General features: G+C 36.8%; 1 protein-coding gene across 6 annotated transcripts in view; it reads right to left on the bottom strand.

Moving 5' to 3' along the window:
* LOC106871880 (protein-glutamine gamma-glutamyltransferase K) overlaps positions 1-20,677 on the bottom strand; it is a 426,022-nt gene that overhangs the window by 9,014 nt on the left and 396,331 nt on the right. For all 6 annotated transcript variants that reach the window (XM_089352317.1, XM_052967482.2, XM_014918634.3 and 3 more), the window contains 4 exons: positions 18,557-18,660; positions 9,829-10,071; positions 8,179-8,457; positions 2,556-2,716 (listed from right to left, as the gene is read on the bottom strand). In XM_089352317.1, the coding sequence (XP_089208443.1) occupies positions 2,556-2,716; positions 8,179-8,457; positions 9,829-10,071; positions 18,557-18,660 (787 nt within the window). The remainder of the gene's footprint in view (positions 1-2,555; positions 2,717-8,178; positions 8,458-9,828; positions 10,072-18,556; positions 18,661-20,677) is intronic.

Below are 20,677 nucleotides of genomic sequence, written 5' to 3'. Positions count from 1 at the left end.
TAACGTTCCAGTTGCCTTTCCTCCCAACGGTAAACAACCCATGCCTCACTTCCATCTAGCAAAGATGGGAGGACGTGTGTGTTATATGCCTTAACTTTAATTTGTGAAGATATATTGTGTTGTTTCCACAGACGCCTATCAAAGAAGAAAGAAGAATGCAAAGGACCACTGATGAGGTCACAGAAGTGTGACGAAAGAACTCTGGTTGAAATACGATTAATGTAAAAAATAAAATAAAGCCGAAGCAAATTAACTCAAATATATAGCGCATGTGTTTTTATTGGCTAAACTGGCAACATGACCATCCCCAAATACAACAATATCTGTTTCGACACACGATTTCACATCAAGAATCTTGCAAAACGAATATATAAACGTATATATATATATATATATATATATATATATATATATATATATATATATATATATATATATATATATATATGTATATATATATATATATATATATATATATATATATATATATTCAATTTCCGTCTACCAAATTCACTCACGAGGCTTTGGTCGGCCCGAGGCTATAGTAGAAGACACACTTTAAAGTATAGATTTGAATTTCATGTAGCCACCTGTTGGCAACTTTTCTCCGCCACCCATTTTGTAGGGGGTATTACCCATTTTTCTGGGCTCTTTTCACAGCTATGCCCCGTTCGAAATTTGCATTAGTTTTTGTATGAAAAAAAAAGGAAAGGAGTGGGGTTTGTTTGTAGTTTATAGAGAAAACGTTAAACGTGCCTGAAAAAAATTCCCCCAAAAACATGGTCTTCCTCCCCCAACTAAAAGACATGAAGAACTATGAAAGGCGAATAAGTACCGTGGGTTGGGGAAAGAAGAGAGAATTAACAGTCGGTCGTTCTAGAACTCCCAGAATAAAAGCGTAAACACCTGAAAGACTTTCCCTGTATTCATTACTAAATGTCTTCCCCTCTTCTTCATTGTTAAAAGTAAAGCTAGAAAAGATCGATCATATTTCAGTCTAATTGTCATTGCATATGACTGAGGCTCTCCTTTCCCTGTCTCTATCGCTTCACTCCTTTTATCTACGATTAAGAGAGTGAAGGTGCGTGGCTCAGTGGTTAGGGGTATTCGGCCCACGATCGTATAGTCATGAGTACGATTCCCTGCGGTGCGCTGTGTTTTTGAGCAAGGTACTCTACTTCACCTTGTTGCAGTCCACTCAACTGACAAAAATGAGTTGTAGCTGTAATTCAAAAGAGTCATCCTTGTCACATTCTGTGCAAGGCTGAATGTCCATGAGAACTACCTTATGGTATGCATGTCTGTGGAGTACTCAGCCACTTGCGCGTTAATTTTACGAGCAAACTTTTCGTTGATCAGATAAACAGGAACCTCGTCGTCGTAACCGACGGAATGCCGTTTTTAAAAGAGTGAAAGAAAAGGAAATGTTCTATATCGTAAGGCAAAATTTTCATGTGTTTAGTATAAGCAATGAAAACTAAGACAAAATAATCGCTATTCCGTCGTGTATTTTCCCTCGACTTACGCTCAGTTTGACAACAGCCTGCGCATCGGTATTTACCGGGGAGGGGGGGGGGGGTTAACCTCCAGATCTATGAGACCCACAAATACCGCTATTAGGACAGGATTAACACCCATAGTGACCCTAACGTCTACAAAGATTTCCCTGCCCCTATATCGGATCTTTTATCGTTTTCTTCCAACCACTTGCTCCAGTCCACTCAGCTGGTCAAAATAAGTTGTAGCTGAAATTCAAAGGGGCCTTGTCATATTCTGTGTGAGGCTGAATCTCCTTGAGAACTACGTTAATGATATGCATGTCTGTGGAGTACACATCCACTTGCGAGTTAATTTTATCCTCGTGTGGGAATGAAAAGTGAATGCGACATCCAATATTTGCTGTCAACTTTTCTTTGGATCTATGTCTCTACTGTCTCTCTCACTTTCTCTTTCACTTCCTCTGTCCTCCTCTCTCTCGCTTTGCTACTCACTTCTTCTTTGAAGTAAGTGTGACACACTCGACGGGTACGTGCAAAAAAGAACAAATTGGCATATTAATATTATTGATAATAATAATGATATATAACCGCCGGAATAGGTGTGTAATTAAGAAATCCGCTTTGCAGCAGTGTAGTTTGGTGTTCAATCTCACAGTGCGGCACCGTGGGTAGGTGTCTTCTACTGTAGCCCCGGAACGACTAATGCTTAATGAGGTGAATATGTTTTACGGGAACTATGTGGAAGCCCGTTATATATATGTATATATACATGCACACCACATATAGACATACGTATATATATAAATACATACATATATGTATATGTATGTGCGTGTGCATGCACGTGTTTTTCTGTTTGTCTCCACACAGCTTGGTAACCGGTGTTGGGTTGTTTATTTCCATGTCACTCGGTTAAAGAAGCAGATAGAATAAATATCAGACTTTAAAAAAATTCATTAAAACTTAAAGACAGTGCCTCAGCATGGCCGCAGTCCAACGACTGAAACTTGAAGAAAAATAAACAAAGAAAAGAAATAATAATTAAAGTGTACTGACCTTTAGATCTAAATGCGGTTTGTCCAGCCAGAATGTTTCCCTAGTGATGTATCTTTGGTTCGTCTCTTTCACTATTGCTTTGCAGTACATCACAATATGGGCGTCAGGATCCCGATTGTTGACATATTCATTGCATTTCAATGACAGACTGACAACAGTTTCTGGAAGAAATATTATATTTAATGAATTATATATTATAATGTGTGTGTGTGTGTGCTAAGTTGTATGTACAAGTAATTGAATATTAAGCTGAAGGATTACTCAATACTTTTAATTAGAATACATGTTTATTAATGATACATGAAGAGGTATGACAAAGAATTCAAAGTTTCAGCCTGTTAGCGTTCGTCAGACAGTCTAACGAATGCTAGCCTGTTGAAACATTGAAGTCACTGTCATTCTTCTTCTAGTAAAAGTTTAAAGACTATGAGGAGGAGGAGACCCCCTTCTGTCATGAATGACCATGGGGTTGCACCTAGAAGGTTACCCGCCGAGGCACAGGTCTGGGCAAACTTGTTTATGGAAGGCCGGCAGTCGCCCATACATACCAGCCTCCTCTCAAGGGAAAGGCAAAGGCCGATACATCTTTGCACTAGTGATGTCGCAACTCATTTCTACAGCTGAGTTAACTAGAGCAACGTGAAATAAAGTGTCTTGCTCAAGAACACAACACGCAGCCCGGTCCAGGAATCGAACTCACAACCTCACGATCGTAAGCTCGACGCTTTAACCACTGAGCAATGCGCCTTCACTAAAGACTATACACACACATACATATATATACACATACATACATGCATACATCTCCATTGTAAGTGACTTAGGGGCTTTTAATGCCCCCCTTCTCTCACAGCTTTTCTCCACCATTTTTTTAAGAAAAAGAAGAAAAGTAAAGTCGATCGTTTATGTAGTTCCTAAATGTTTTAAATGATCATGTAGTTTTATCCCATGTTGTATTGCGTTGATAAGTTCCAATTTAGAACAAAGTAAATTTAAATTTATCTGCCTCTACTTGCAAATAAATAAATAAATAAAGACAAATAAGAATGGGTTATATAGAAGCATACTAAAATAGGTATATATAAAAGAAACATCTCTCAGCTATTCTCTCCCCTTGAGGGAAATTTCTCCCCCCCCCCACTTTTATTTCTTAAACTCTATTTCTCTCTGCCGTATGCTAAAAACAACCGCAGATGACAACAGCGGTGGTCGTGGATGTGTGGTAAGTAGCTTGCTTACGAACCACATGGTTCCGGGTTCATTCTCACTGCGTGGCACCTTGGGCAAGTGTCTTCTACTATAGCCTCGGGCCGACCAAAGCCTTGTGAGTGGATTTGGTAGACGGAAACTGAAAGAAACCCGTCGTATATATGTTTATAAATATGTATGTGTGTGTATATGTTTGTGTGTCTGTGTTTGTCCCCCCAACATCGCTTGAGAACCGATAGTGGTATGTTTACGCCCCCTCTAATCTAGCGGTTCGGCAAAAGAGACCGATAGAATAAGTACCGGGCTTACAAAGAATAAGTCCTGGAATCGATTTGCTCGACTAAAGGCGCTGCTCCAGCATGGCCACAGTCAAATGACTGAAAGAAGTAAAAGAGTAAAAGATATATATATATATATATATATATATATATATACACAATGGATTTTTATACACCGAATGTCTCAATAGTCAATCATAGATTTTCGATTTTGATACATGGTCACATATTTTGGGGAAGTGAATAATCAGTTACATCGACAAACGACAACAAATACCTGACTGGTATTATTGAATCAAACTCGGAGAGATAAAAAGCAAAGTCAGAAAATGAAAGACTCTGCCGATTCTGCCAGTCTACTGTCATACTCTCCTATTCCACTGCTCTTGGCCAACTGGTAGAATAATTAACACATCGGGTGAAAGTTTTAGAAACATTTCGCCTATCTTCACGTTCCCAGTTCAAATTCCACCGAGGCCAACTTTGCCTTTCTCCCTTTCGGAATCAATGAAATAAGTACCAAGGCGGTGAGCTGGCAGAAACGTTAGCGCGCCGGGCGAAATGCTTGGCGGTATTTCGTCTGCCGTTACCTTCTGAGTTCAAATTCCACCGAGGTCGACTTTGCCTTTCATCCTTTCGGGGTCGATAAATTAAGTACCAGTTACGCACTGGGTTCGATGTAATCGACTTAATCTCTTTGTCTGTCCTTGTTTGTCCCCTCTATCTTTAGCTCCTTGTGGACAATAAAAAAGAAGAAATGTTAGCATGCTGGGCGAAATGCATAGCGGTATTTCGTCTGTCTTTACGTTCTGAGTTCAAATTCCGCCGAGGTCGACTTTGCCTTTCAAGAAGTCGAATAGTGTTCTTATGATTGAAGTCCATTCTTAATATATGCATGAGCAAAAATACCCTGCAAATATGAACACTATTCCAAAGTAGATTTTACTCGAGCGTGTAGACGTTCTGAGTTCGAATTCTGTCGGAATAAATTTTATCCTTCATCTCTCCCCAGTTTACCATATCGGTTGTAGGCAACATCATGCATTAAAGTTGATTCAACTTTGTACCAACTTTTAGATGCGCTGCCATGTAATCTCTTCTTTCTCCTCCACCACCTGTTTCTTCCTTATCCTGTTTCATATACTACTACTACTACCACTACTACCCATATTATTATTACTAACACTGCTATAACCACTACTATTAGTGGTAGCGTTATTAGAGAACTCAAATTACTTGTATAGCCAGCTGATACCAATTACATCGATCCCGGAGAGATGAAAGACAAACTGAACTTCGTTGGACGAAACTTAATGCTAAAATCTATTAAGTCTAACCCTCGACTCTTTAATTCACTCTGCTGCCCTTATAAAGATTAATCATAATGATAATGACAGATGGCCTCAAATTATGTGGGAATGTATAATGCGCGAGTTAGACTCAGACTTTAAAAGGGTTGCATACACTAAAATGGGAGAGTAATTTACAAACTGTCATACGACAGTATTTAGTGCATGTAAATACGGTAAATAATAGCCGTTTGATACCGTTTCAATTTTCGGACGAATGTATTTAAAATGTCTTGAAGGCATTTATCAGAAACTCATCTAAATGCCTTATAAATTAATTTAGATACGAAACTGCAAGAGTTTTGAAGTTAATGCACCCAGATACAATCTTAACATGTTACGTAATGTGTTTCTTCCGTGTAAAGCACGTAGTTTCGTTCAGCAATACTATAATGCATGCAGCTATCTGTCTTTCTATTGAGATCTCAAGAAACATTACAACAGTACTGTGCTTTCTCATTCTTACGAATGAACAACACGGTAGAAATCATTGCGATCTTTCTAAATGCTAGATCTTACATCCCCAGTTGACATTTTATCCCATCACACACACACACACACACACACACACACAAGCTTGTCTTATAAAAATTGGGCTTTTCGCTGTAGAGGCAGGGCATAATTTAAATGATTTAATTCAGACTAATTGCGGTATTACACCATCAGAGATATTCCTTACTAAAATGATTTTGACAACATTTTGGGTTGTTTAAACACTATAGACATGCATTACTTTATCAAATTGCATATGAAGACATTAGACATTCCTCTATGTATTTGTCTATATAAGGAATGCTTTATTTTTAGATCTGTAGTGAAAACATATGCAAATGTGAAGTTGTACGCGAAAACAAGCAAAAACGACCAATTCGCGGGAACATTTCTGCCGAAATTGTCGATTGAAAGATTCAAATGCATTAACATAATTTGATGAGAGCTAAGGCGGTGAGCTGGCAGAATCGTTAGCACGCTGGACGAAATGATTAGGTGTACTTCGCCCGTCACTACGTTCTAAGTTCAAATTCCACCGAAATCGACTTTACTTTTCATGGTCGACAAAATAAGTACCTGTTGAACACTGGGGTCGATATAATCGACTATTCCCCTCCCCCAAATTTCAGGCATTGTGCTTATATTAGAAAGGATTATCTCGATGGAAGTGCTTGTACAATCGGCAGGCACCTCAGTGACATGCACAAAAGCATAAAGCCCACAGAGCAAACCTGGATTATCCCCCGTTATAAACTTTAAAAAGCAATAGTTAACTCTTTGGAGTGAAGTTCAATTCATCCATTAGATCCTGAAAAATGAATGATGGATTGCAAAAGGTGAAGAAATCTAGATGCTTGCAGACAAGCATAATATAGGAAATTTCTACGATGTGATGAAGATTCTTTATAACGCCGAGATTTGCTCCATGTCACCTGTTAGGTCATCAGATGGCACATCTTTATTGAAAAACTCATTAGCAAAAGCGGAAGTTGCTTTTAAGCCATTCTAATCTAATAGATACACAGTTATGGAGGAATTCTGTGATATACTTGTCATCTGCTACCTTCATGATTCACAGCCTCCAAATCAAGATTTTCATCTAAATGCCAGTCTGTTGCCATCTGCTTCTGCTTTGTGGGAGTGATGTAAAGATCAGATGCAGCCAGGTCATAAAGATCGAAGCATTCAGGAACTACAGAAGATCTTTTCAATTACCTGACGAGATACAATTACACAGATATGCATCAAAACAGCGTAAAAAGCAGCTGTGAACCCATATTGTTTCCAAACACATAATGTGCATGATTAACTCACCTCTTCCCCGTAGGATCGTTTTAAACCAGTCACATTGCCCGGTTAGTGCATCAGAGGAGTGGTTAAAAGACAACTGAAGAAATTGTCTGAAGCGGAGCCACATCCATTTGTCAAAAATGGAAGACCACATTGCTCGACATTCACATTGATCTCACTACTGGAGTGGAGGATTGAAACTTTGGCGAAGAAACACACTCAGCTACCAAGAGAGAAGGGAAAAAAGGCATAGATGCAGAGTTGCACCTAGCATCTCCAACCAGTTTTTTTTTTACATGACCCCTCTATAATCGAAGTTGCAAATTGAGTATTGTGAAAAATTGTCATCATAAAATCCAAAAATGATGTTCGTAATCGTATTTGATAGAAAGTGTGTGTTGTATTGTATTGTATTGTGTCGTGTTGTGCTTTGTTGTGTGTATGAGTATAATGTCGGCAAGAAGTCGATATTTTGACATGGAGTGAAATACTGCTTTTTTTCCCTCTGCCACCTAACGATGAATCATAAGAATGTTTCTAAAAGATTTATTGTTCGATATTGCCTATAAACTGAGGCTCGCAGAGATGAGTCTCTGGCTTAAACATATAACTATTTTCTCAGTCAGAACGCGTCTTTATTTAGATATAGTCTTGAATAATTTCAAATATTTTATTGTAAATAATTATATCACTGAGAATAAAATAAATATTTATGATTTATAATATACCCATAAAGTTACATGTTTCGTAGGCAGGAATATTCGTCTAAACCAGTTCCACCTGAATAATACATATTTTATCGACATTCAGAAGACTGAAGCCCAAAATGAAACTCGGTGGAATTTGAATTAAAGAATGTCAAAAGACTGAATATTACAGCTAAATATTACAACACATTTTGTCGAGAGCTTTGTCTTCCACTAACTGCTGATAAATAGTGATAACAATGATGAAATAGCGGTAAGGAATAAACCCAAAAAATAATATTCACGGATTACTACAAACCTGCATGTGGTTCAAGCTGTGCATTGTTGGAATTTTCTTTTAAATCATTCGCTGGCACACCGGTATAATATGCAGCTGCTGCACATAAGTGTACAGAGATAATGCGAGAAGAAGCCGAGTTATTTTTGATTCGAAGAGACGCACTAACATCCCCAGTTCGATATCCCTCTCCTGTAAACGTAAAGTCAATGTCACTTTTGCTCGGGGCAGGAATTTCGGGTAGAGATCGTAGTGCGTGTTTTTGAGCTTTCTCCATGCAAACTGCTAGCTCAGGGCTACCTGTTAACGAAGTAAAGAGAATTTCAAAGTTAAAAGATTCAGATCATTTGTGCTTGATTTATATGAAGCGAGTATATCAAAGAAAAGCCACTTTATACGAGCCTAGAAGGGAGTGTCAAATAGACTCTCAGACGACTATTGTTGGCACTCCGTCGCTTACGATGTCGATGGTTCCAGTTGATCCGATCAACGGAACAGCCTGCTCGTGAAATTAACGTGCAAGTGGTTGAGCACTCCACAGACACGTGTACTCTTAACGTAGTTCTAGGGGATATTCAGCATGACACAGTGTGACAAGGCTGACCCTTTGAATTACAGGGACAACAGAAACAGGAAGAAAGAGTGAGAGAAAGTTGTGGTGAAAGAGTACAGCAGGGTTCGCCACCATCCCCTGCCGGTGCCTCGTGGAGCTTTAGGTGTTTTCGTTCAATAAACACTCACAACGCCCGGTCTGGGAATCGAAACTGCGATCCTATGACCGCGAGTCCGCTGCCCTAACCACTGGGCCATTGCACTTCTACACCAGACGACTATAAACAGCAGCTAAATCTCTCTCAAATCCCTTCTTACCATTTTGTAAAAAGGAAAGGTACATTAAATGTATTTTGTCTGAAGTAAAGGCGGGATGTTCAGGAAAGCCTTTGCTATTTATATCTCGGTCAGCCCTGATTAAACAGGGCTGACCGAGAGCTAAACAATAATTTAATACCAACTTTATTGAAATACTTCCATTCTGACAAATCTTCAATGCCATTAATCTATAAGTAATCCTTGCAGATAATGTAGCTCAGATCAACTACCACTCAAATTTCATTTACGTTAGAAATTACAAGCTTGTATTATAAAAAAAAATAGTAACAACTGTGTCTAAACTATTAGCTTATGTTGTGTACCTCAATAACATGTACCTTTGCATATAGAAGAGAGATTCAGAAGTGCCAGTGCGTTTTAGGATTGCATCAAATAGCAGACTGGCTGCCGTCCAAGTAGAAACAGAATCTCATTCATCTAAACATAATAGCAAATGCTACAGTATTCCCAGAAGAATAGGAATTGATGATTCATGAGATAAGACTATTTAACTTTATTTTCTTTTTTCCATTTTTCTTCCCAATGTTAGTATTTATTACTGTGATACGGTATATAATACGTTAATCAAGAAGAAAAAAAATCACGAGAGAGAGAGAGAGGAGAGAAAGAGAGAGAGAGAGAGAGAGAGAGAGAGGAGAGAAAGAGAGAGAGAGAGAGAGAGAGAGAGAGAGAGAGGAGACAAAGAGAGAGAGAGAGAGAGAGAGAGAGAGAGAGAGAGAGAGAGAGAGAGAGAGAGAGAGAGAGAGAGCGGTGTGCTTGCACTTAGTAATAAGAACTCACCGTCCGGATACTTGTAATGTTGAGTCAAATCATCCCTAGAAATTGTATTTACTGCTTTCGTGCTGATAGAACGACCGACAGCATTCTTCTCGACAGCAAAGGGTGTCATATTTCCCATAGAATCCAACACCCAGTGAACACGGTCTCCATGGATTTCAGAAAACAGGAATTTTGTGTCATATCCTAAATGGAGATCGCCTTCCCTTATACCTTTAACCGGAGCAGGGCCACATGTGAAGACACCTGCGAAAAAAAAAAAATTTAATACAAAAAAAAAAAGAAAGAAAATGAAATGATATTAAATATTGTTGCAGTGTTATTGATTCTAAACGAATCTATAACACTAGCAAAAAATAATTTTAAAAAATTCTCTGCATATTTCAAGCACGATTTCAAATATACCATTAGTTTTCGAATGTATGGCACATCTCTATATATACGGATGCAGACACGCGCGTTGAATTTAAGAATTCTAGATACCGCTTACATTGTAGAAATATACTTAGAAGTATATTTTTGACCTTGTTATCCTATCTAACTGGCTAATGATTAGCTATTGTGATACAGATGCAACAATAATTTCGCTGTTAATATATTGGTTCCAAAGTTGGTAGAGGGCCAGCAATTATGGGGCCGGGGGATAATCGTTCATACCGACCTCAGTGCTCGGAGGGTACGTATTTTGTCCACCCCGAAAGGATGAACGACAAACTTGACCATGGCAGGTTTTGAACTCAGAACATAAAGACGGAAGAAATGTCGCTAAGGATTTTACCTGGCATGCTAACGATTCTTATTTCTTTATTTCCCATAAAGAGTTTACACAGATATTAGTACAACACATGTGGGGACATACAAAAATAACACAGACAATTAAATGAATATAAAAATTAAAATTAAAAACGTATGATGTACATGCATGATAACAATGAAATGAATATGAAAATGAACTACTTGCCCCAGCAAGCAGCCTCGTTTCTTCCTTTTACCATTTATAGGGCGTGTCCCTTAATATGTCCACTCCATGCACCTTTATTAAGTCTTTGTACCTCGTACTATCCGGTAACTTTTTTTAAGTCCGCGTAGTCTCCAGCGTATAACTCCTTTTTTGTATTTGGATATCACATCTTTTTGGCTTTGAGTTACCAGTACACACAATTGCCAGCCTACAATGGTTGTGTATCCCTCTATGTTCACAAATTTCGCCACTTCTTAACTTCATAAATCAAATCCTTTTCTGCCCCCTCTGTCAACAAACAGACATAATTATTCTCACGGGGAGAGGGCTTTCGTAAATCCTGTGATGTCTGTTTGTTTTCTTTTTTCTTTTTGTTTTGTAAAGGAGAAGAATGGGTGGGTTTGGTGTTTGCGGGTAGAGGGTGCGACTGAGTGGGTGTGGGCGGTTTGGGGTTCCATCTCGTTCTGTCCTTTCCTTCTCTTTTTCCCAGCTACTGTCCATACTTCCTCCTTTCTCTGCACTTCCTCCAATATCTCCTCCTGTATTTTTTCTGGCTCCTTTTCTTCTCTTTCTGTTGTTTTCTGTGTGGTACAGTGTGCCCTAATGTGGCCCTTCTGGCCACATTTAAAACAACGAGGGACTCTTCCATCCACCCACACTCTTAGCATCGTATCTCCGATCGACACCGTTTCTACGAGTCCTTCCAGCGTTTCCACTTCCGCTTGAACTATTAGGTCTAGCGTCTTGCCTTTCCATTTTGTTCCTTCTATTTCTGTAGCCTGGATGACGACCACCTCCTCCTTATTTCCGAGGAGGACTGCTGCTGCAAACCAAGCCACATTTATATCTGGCGGGGTCCTGTTTACCCTAATCCTGGAAGGACCACTTTGTTCTCGCCGTAGTCACTACCTGTTGCCCTGCCATTTCCTCTGTCCTAAAATGGACAACAATAGTCCCGTATGAATTTCCTCTTCCTAAATATTTTTCCTCTTTCATTACCGAGCATAAAGTCTTTTCAATTTCCTCCTACTTCGCATGTTCCAATCTTCTTTCTTTTATCGAGTATACCTTATACGCCAAGATCTTTTTCCCCTCTCCTCCAATATCTTCTTGGGTGGTGACAACTTAACCCCCTTCCCTTCTCTGTGCGCCATTTTTACCGTCTTTGTCTATATTTGATAAGTCCACCTCTTTTCTTTTCTTTTGTCACTTCTGCAAAGTTCTTTTTACCTAATTCTCTGCCCATCTTTTTTACTGCCATTATCAGTTCTTCCTCCGAAGAAGACAACTTAATACCACTAAGGTCCGAATAAAACATTTTACTTTTTGCCATTATCCTGGCTAACTCTCTGTAAAGCACCACCAGCAAAACCGCTGCAAAGCAGCGCAAAAACAATTTACAAAATGTTAAAAAACACCGACACAATATTACGACTGTAAAAACAACCAACTATACATACGGCATCCTAACGATTCTATCAAGCTTGCTGCCTTAATGCTGTTAATATTTCAGGTGCTTTAAAGACAGTAAACTGGCAGAATCATTAACTCGCTGGGTAAAAATTTTTAGCGGCATTTCGTCTGTCTTTACGTTCTTAGTTCAAATCCGCCGAGGTTGATTTTCTCGTCATCCTTTCGGGGTCGATGAAATAAGTACCAATTGAGCACTGGGGTCGATTTTAATCGACTTAACCTATCTTCCAAATTGCTGGCCTAGTGCCAAAATTTAAAACCAAAATATTACATGCTATTTAAACAAGCATGATTTTTTGAGCACATTACCTTAGAATCTATAGAAATTATAACAAAAGAATGCTAACTTATCAGTTATAAAGAAACATAAAAAGTTTCTTTAATAGTCCTTTCTAGAGTGAGATTTACTTGATCAGTCTTGTTGAAAGATTCCAACAGTAGTCTTCCATCATATTTGTACCTATTTCTCTGTTCCCAATTTTCCCTATTACATCTCTTATAACGTTATTACATTTTCACTGCTCTTGGCTTAAATCAACAAGTTTTTGTGGAAAGCGACCTGAGTGTCATTGGTGGTATTGGACATTCTTGACACTCACGTTGAAGGCCAATCTTATAAAATTATATTTTGTCTAGAGTAGGTGTCCGCCTTAAGATCGCTATAAAAGATTTTGACGACCAGAATAAACGAAGACCCTGCACAAAATTCACTTTTGTGCACTGAACCTCTGAAATATGTATCTTTTATAAGCTCTCTTATCAGGGCGCCATGAAAAAAATAACCCACGGTTTAAGTTTTTCCATGTTGAGTTCAGAAAATTTATTGCAGATGTATCTAAAACAGACACTATATTCATTCATCATCTTTATTCTAAGCATTTGTGGCAAATAAATTGATTTAGTAGCATGTAGTTGTTTTAACAACATGTAATAAAAATATTTTTTAAATCAAAATTGCATATCGTTGCCGACAAGCCAGAATTTATAACATCTTTGAAACCAACATCCCAAATGTACCTCATATCTTGCCTAATTTCTAAGATACCAACATGTAATATGCAATAAGGCTCTTGTTGCAACTCAAAAGTGGAAACACCAGTATATAAAAAGGGTAAGTTATATTGCCAGATTAGAGGTACTAGGGTAAAATGATAGGATGTTTAGAATCAGTACATCAAATATATGTAAGAATAAGCCTTAAAATCTAAGGTGCCAAAATCTGTATTGGACAGTATCATTATGATGATACTGGGTTGGCGAATATATATTTGTAAGTACTTTTTTGTCGAATATAAAAAAAATAGGTGTATGTTATGTAACAAAAACTTCACGTGAATGTGGGGCTTAGCGTCACAATTATAAAAAAAAGACGAGTAAACAAATACTGTCACACAGTGTTATAACTTTAGTTATAACCACAAGATTTTTGAAGGGTATGGTTAATACCATAACCTATTAAATTTCAGCCCTGGGTTTCATGACTTGATTCAAGAAAGAAATGCACTAAAGCAGTTTATATTAGCTTTCTACATGCTCATAAAGAAGATTTGGATTCAACACGTATAGCTACATAAAATAGTCATTTACAACGAAGACAAAATTAGATTCTGTAACGAACCACATGAGTGTGTGTCAATGGCATTAGTGACATGAGCCTAACTGAGAACCAAATCCAGATTATGTAATCGGTTTAGTTCTGGCCAGAAGTGCATGCAACAACAGCAAAAAATTGGTTTTAGTACAGCTACAAGATAAATGGAGATTCCTGACGGAGTCTGGATTAAATTTTAAACGCTAATATAGCAAACCTCGTCAAAGTATACAATATTGTATATAGATATGCAGATGGTGTTCACTCAATATGCACCAGTTGCCTAACAAAAATGTGGAAAGTATCGATCAAAAAACAAATCATTATTGCACCTGTCTTAATTAGTAAAGAAAAGCATCTGCAATCGATCTTGAGTATCATCATCGATTGTAATTTAAGGGCAGAATCTTTTCTTTCATTACTATGATGATCATCCACAGCCATTCGCACAATGTCGGTTGCTGTAAGAAAGATCAGAGCTTCCTTTACATTCGTCTTTCATTCGATCCCATGTGGTGATGAAAGCTGTTACAATCTCAGTAGATTTCTATGATATCTCGTTGCTCATTAGTCGTATTGCAAACGGCGTTGCTTTTAGCAAATCTAACTTTTACAGTCGATTTTGTTTACTATCATCACCACTTCATCCATACCATTGCAGGCTCGAACGACCCGGTTGAAATATTAACTAAGCACTTTCTGAGTTTCATTCTAATGCCTTTATAGCATGCAAGGATACATTGGATAAATTGTCTGAAAAGACAGAGCAATAACATTCAGAAAGCTTCCGACCATAGGTCTTCTCGTGGCTGAACAACAACACTATTCTTAGGCTGAGCACTAATGTTCTTATAGGGATAAATCTTTGTCATTTTAAACTAAATTCCAAATCATTTCTGAATAAATTACACCCCCACCCGCACATACACATCTCACATACATAAATCATATTTATAGTGGGCATAATAAATTACGAGAATACTAGCAAACATGTAACTTCTCGAAAAACTAACCAATGACATAATCGTTCTTCAGAAAAGATTTACTAATTAGGTTTGATCATTTACATTTCATTTATTTTAGCTCAAATTAAACACACAGCTAAAATGAATAATTTTGACACCAATAGAATCTACTTAGTTTCGGTACTGCATATATTCTCTATATTTATATAAATAAGCCGATCAATTTCATATAATGTTTAAAGAATTATTTAATGGTTTTCATTATCTAAAGTCTAAAGTTTCTGCTAAGTTCAAACTGAGGAATACTTTGTAATTCATCACTCAGAGATCGATAAAGTGAATATCTGTTCATGGACTGTAATCTTTATTTCTTTAATAATATTACATATATAGGAGCCTCCGTCGGTTCCGACGACGAGGGTCCCTGCTGATACGATCAACGGAACAGCTTGCTCGCGAGATTAACGTGCAGGTGACTGAGCACTCCACAGACACGCCTTTGCACCTTTACATACTTCTCAGGGAGATTCAGCGTGACACAGAATGTGACAAGGCTGGCCCTTGAAATACAGGTAGAACTCATTTTTGCCAGCTGAGTGGACAGGAGCATCGTGAAATAAAGCCCCTTGCTCAAAAACACAACGCGCCGCCGTGAATCGAACTCGTGACCTTACGATTGCGTGCTGAATATCCTAGTCACTAAGCCACGTGCCTTCATGTATATATAACATATATATACACACACAAGTGCTTCAAAATATTACATGTATACATAGACACAGACATACGATCACGTGTGAGACCTCGAATACCAAAGGTAGAGTAAAGTATAGTATTTTATGACAGCTAAAATCACCTCAAATTTTTACGCTGAATTTCTAGTAACTGGTCATCAGATACATTCTCTCATACGGACATATATAATATATGCATATGTATATATACATATTTACATACATATATTATCTTATATAGAACTCAATACATTAAGCTAGAGTGGAAAGACAGTCTACTCAGAGTTTTAATATAATAGATATGTATTCGTTCATTTGGTGATTATAATAAATCAGTCAGAACTCAACGGTACAGAGTAGAAGTACTCGGTGTTTATTGTTTTTATTGAGTTCTACACCAGGTTATCAGTCTCGCAATGCTTAAGCGAAGTGATCGTATATATATATATATATATATATATATATATATATATATATATATATATATATATATAGATAGATAGATATATAGATAGATAGATAGATAGATACACAAACACACACATATATATATATATATATATATATATATATATATATATATATACGTGTGTGTGTGTGAGTGTGTTTGTGTCTGTGCTTGCATGTTTTAAACAATACATTGTTATATTCAGATCTTTGCTGATACTATTTGTTTCTGAAGAACACTTTTCAATGTAGTAGCTTAAAGGAATGTCGCTAAGGATTATGTAAAATATGTTAATGTTTTCTTTAAAAAAATTTTTAAATGCTTATAAATAAGTTCCTGGCTGACGTTAATACCTATCAGAATAAAAGCTTACTACAGCTGTATTTATATGTTTTCGGTTCAAAGTAAAAATAAAATAAATTTATTTAATCTATTTCAGATCAGTAAGGAAAGTTTCGAAATAGTTTCCCCAAAAGTGTTTATAAAGATACGGATTTTACTTTAAAAAGTGTTTGCCTTTGTCTTGAAATGATAATTTTTGTAATTATCATTGTTGTTTCAGCATCATGTATGTGAAATAACGAAGTGAGTTGAAATTGCAGCTGTCACTGACGCTATTACAGCTAATTCACAAAAAAAACAATTATATCAATTCTGCTCCAGCTTTGTCTTTCATTGGTGTCATTTCAATCGATTATTTTGTCACAAATTTGTGGCTTTGCGCCAATGGAAAGAATCATTAATGCATGAATGGGTACCGACGGCAAATTAACGAAAATATTGCGGTAGATTTGGTGATATTTTAGCGCTGGATAAAATCCTTGCAGTGTTTGTTCTCGCTCTTTACTTTTTGAGTGCAAAGTTTGCAGAGTTAAATTTATGCTTTTCATTCTTCCAAGGTCGATAAAATAAAGTATCAGTCAAGTACTGGAGTTGATATAATGGTCTGTTTTGCTCTTCGTATTTGAGACTGTGCATATGTAAGGGAAATGTCATCAGTGTTATGTTACAGCTGTGATTGAAAAAGAAGACCACAATACGTGTCTGTGCTTTTTAGCTGCGTTGTTTTTGCATTCTGTATTCATAAGCTGCCTGGGTCAAGAATATCTTTCATTCTAGTGGGATGAAGGAAATAAATACCGCTCAAGAACTGAAGCTGATTAAATCTCCAGATACCTAGCCTTGTGGAAAAGTTGCTCCTAGTGACACTTTGTGGATAACAAGTTTTCAGTTAAGTAAACAATTCAATTCTTCTCAGTAGCTTCGTCATTATTTAAAAGTGTGGGCAAGTTGCTGAAACATGTGGCTGTTGACTGCTAACAGCATTTTATTTTGTCTTATTCTCTTAGTTCAAATTCTACCGTAGTCAATTCTGATTTTAGGCGTGTACTAGAGCTGAGTCAATTGACCAAAATCGTATCTATAAAAAGAATTGACAACTTGAGAGCTATTACTATCTCCTTATTACTTCATTACTTACATAACTGAAAGGCAAAGAGCTGGCAAACTAATTTGAGTGATGAACAAAATGACTTATAGTATTTCTTCCTACTCTATACGTTCTGAGTTTAAATTCTGCCGTGGTCAACTTTATCTGTCATCCTTTCGGAGTTGATAAACTAAAAGTTTATCAACTCCGAAAGGATGACAGATAAAGTTGACCAAGTAATGGAGTCGGTAGCATTGATGTAACCTTTTCTCACAAAATTGCTGACCTTATGTCTAAATTAGAAACCATTATTTTTCATAGTGAATTCATGTAGCTTTAGAGTTCAATGCTTATAAATAAGTTCCTGGCTGACGTTAATACCTATCAGAATAAAAGCTTACTACAGCTGTATTTATATGTTTTCGGTTCAAAGTAAAAATAAAATAAATTTATTTAATCTATTTCAGATCAGTAAGGAAAGTTTCGAAATAGTTTCCCCAAAAGTGTTTATAAAGATACGGATTTTACTTTAAAAAGTGTTTGCCTTTGTCTTGAAATGATAATTTTTGTAATTATCATTGTTGTTTCAGCATCATGTATGTGAAATAACAAAGTGAGTTGAAATTGCAGAGTTCAATATTTTATCAGGAACCGATAGCTTTTCGTCTTGCTGTTTATAAGAACATTTCCCATGCTAGTTTAGATGGAATGGTTTTCCTCTTGCAGGCAATATCGAGCATACAAAGGTAGATACGTTGAACAAGAAGCACAGAAAAATAGTTCAAGTAAAGACTGAGTAATACGATCATGTAATTACTTGTACTGCACCTGAAGCCAACAGCCATTGTGGTTTAAACATACATGGCATTTATCATTAATAGGTCATTTAATTAATTCACTTATCCTATTTATATATCTCTAGATATCTCTAGATATCTAAATTAAACTGCGTAAATTATTCAGTCATAGGCTCATTATTAGTTGGATGAAATTTTAATTTTGTTTTGTTAAAAATAAATTGCAAAAAGAAATGTAACGTATTTTATGAAAGTAGTGGAGGATATTTTCAAGAAATATATAAAAAAAAAAAAAATTACAAGGACAATAAAAACTAGTGAAAATGTGTTTACCTTCACTGACTTCTTGTGGGGTGGCATCGTAAGCTTGCCAACCATCATAACCTGGAGGTAAATCAGGACGTTTAAACCAAGACTCATTCCAAACATGGAAGTCCCTACAATGAATAAACAATAATTATAGTAATAGTGATAATAAAAATACATATTATAATAACGACTTATAACAACGAATGAAATATCAGAGAAGAGATATAATCAAATAAATTGATCCCAGTGCATTTCTCAGCGGCTCAAAAGGCAAAGTCTATCTCATTAGCTTTTGAATCCTGCAATACCGAATAATGTAATTAAAATCCTCAAGTCATTAAATTTAGAATTCTGTCATTTCAGCATTTCAAATGATAATAATAACAATATTAATGATAAATAATTCAGCAGTCAATAGCAACCTGATACGACTTGCTTGGAGTACACGCTACGCTTTGACTCAATTGTAGATGCTCGTATCGTCGCAAGCCGACACAGCCACCCTCCTGATCTCAACACCTTTGGCCCAGCGGCACCTCAATGACGTAATAGCTGGAAGGAAAGGCTGTACCCAAATAATTTAAGTGGTACTTTATTTTATCGACTCCGGAATAGCGAAACACGAAGCTGACCTCGGCAGAATTCGAACAAACAAAATCTGGAACAAATACCGCTAAGCATTTTATCGAAACTCTAATCCAATGCTGATACTTTATTTAATCGACCTCGGAAGAATGGAAGATAAAATGGGCTTTCTGAGAATTGAATATTAAAACTAAAGGACGGGAACAGACACCGCAAACCATGTTGTCCGACACTAACAGTTCCAATCAACTGTCCTAGAAGAGTACTTTAGTTAATCCACCTCTGAAGGGTGGAAGGCAAATGTGATCTTTGCGGGATTTGATGCTCACATTTGGAATGCTTTTGATTGTAGGTCTGTTTCCTCGATCAAGACTCTTCAGCGAGTACAATAACAAGGACAACAGTGACAACAACGAACATTATCCACTATCATTATAAATCTCATGTAATATGTCTTCGTATATGTTGTACGGAAATTAGTTTTCACAAAACCACCCACATATTGGCCGGACTCGCCGAATAATATAGTTCTACATATACTATGTCTTAGAAAAGAAAACAGGACATTATAATGGCTGGAATATATTTAGTTATAGATTTGCCTTATCAAGGGATGAACTAAATCTCTAAAAATAACTAACATTACTGGCATCACCAACACAATCCCTCTTATGACCTGCATTATAAAAACGATGAAAATACATTATCACACATAGAACGCAAGAATGGATTCTTCAAAACAGATCACTGAATGGACAACACAACAAACCAAGAAGAAAAAATACTGCATTAAAAACCAACGGAAACAATAAATGACAGCCACAAACAAAACTGCTAAAGTGAATTGAAGCCACTTCACAATACAACACGTAATCTTACCTAATTTTAGTTGCTATGTCTTTTACTGAACGAGCGTTATTTTTATCCAGAATTGTCATATCTCCTTTATTTTAGTTATTCTGAGTATTGTTAAACAACTGCAGCCGCACAATCATTAGTTTGCCGTTGTTTCTTAAGATTCCGATCTTTGGCGGCAATCGTTTGTTTGTATGCTTTCCATTCTTTTCTTTTCTTTCTTTCTATATATGTCCGTGTGCGTGTGTGTATATATATGTGAGTGTGTGTGTGTATATGTATACACAGATGCATATTTATAAACACACGTGTGAGTGCATGTACAGCTATGCATGTATTCAGATATAGGTATATGTATATGCATATATCTGTGTATTGAACTGTCTATCTACCCATATATATATATATATATATATATATATATATATATATTTGTGTGTGTGTATGTGTGAGTGAGTGAGTGTGTGTAGAGAGAGATAGATGGATAAATTTCCATATCCAAATACATTCATACATACACACAGGCATACAAAGCACACACACACATATGAATGTATGTATTTGTATATACATACACGCATACATATACGTCACACTCCAGTCTTTGTTTATTTCTATGGAATTGCACCACATTGTATTACATTGTATTTTGTATTGCATTGTATGTACTGCATTATGGCAATTGTCTTTCCGTTAAGTCCCCGT

The sequence above is a fragment of the Octopus bimaculoides genome, chromosome 1 (assembly GCF_046866305.1).
Source record: "Octopus bimaculoides isolate indiv1 chromosome 1, ASM4686630v1, whole genome shotgun sequence".
In the NCBI taxonomy this organism is placed as follows: domain Eukaryota; kingdom Metazoa; phylum Mollusca; class Cephalopoda; order Octopoda; family Octopodidae; genus Octopus; species Octopus bimaculoides.
The sequence above is the reverse complement of the archived record's forward strand: the minus strand, read 5'-3'. Positions and strand labels throughout refer to the sequence as shown.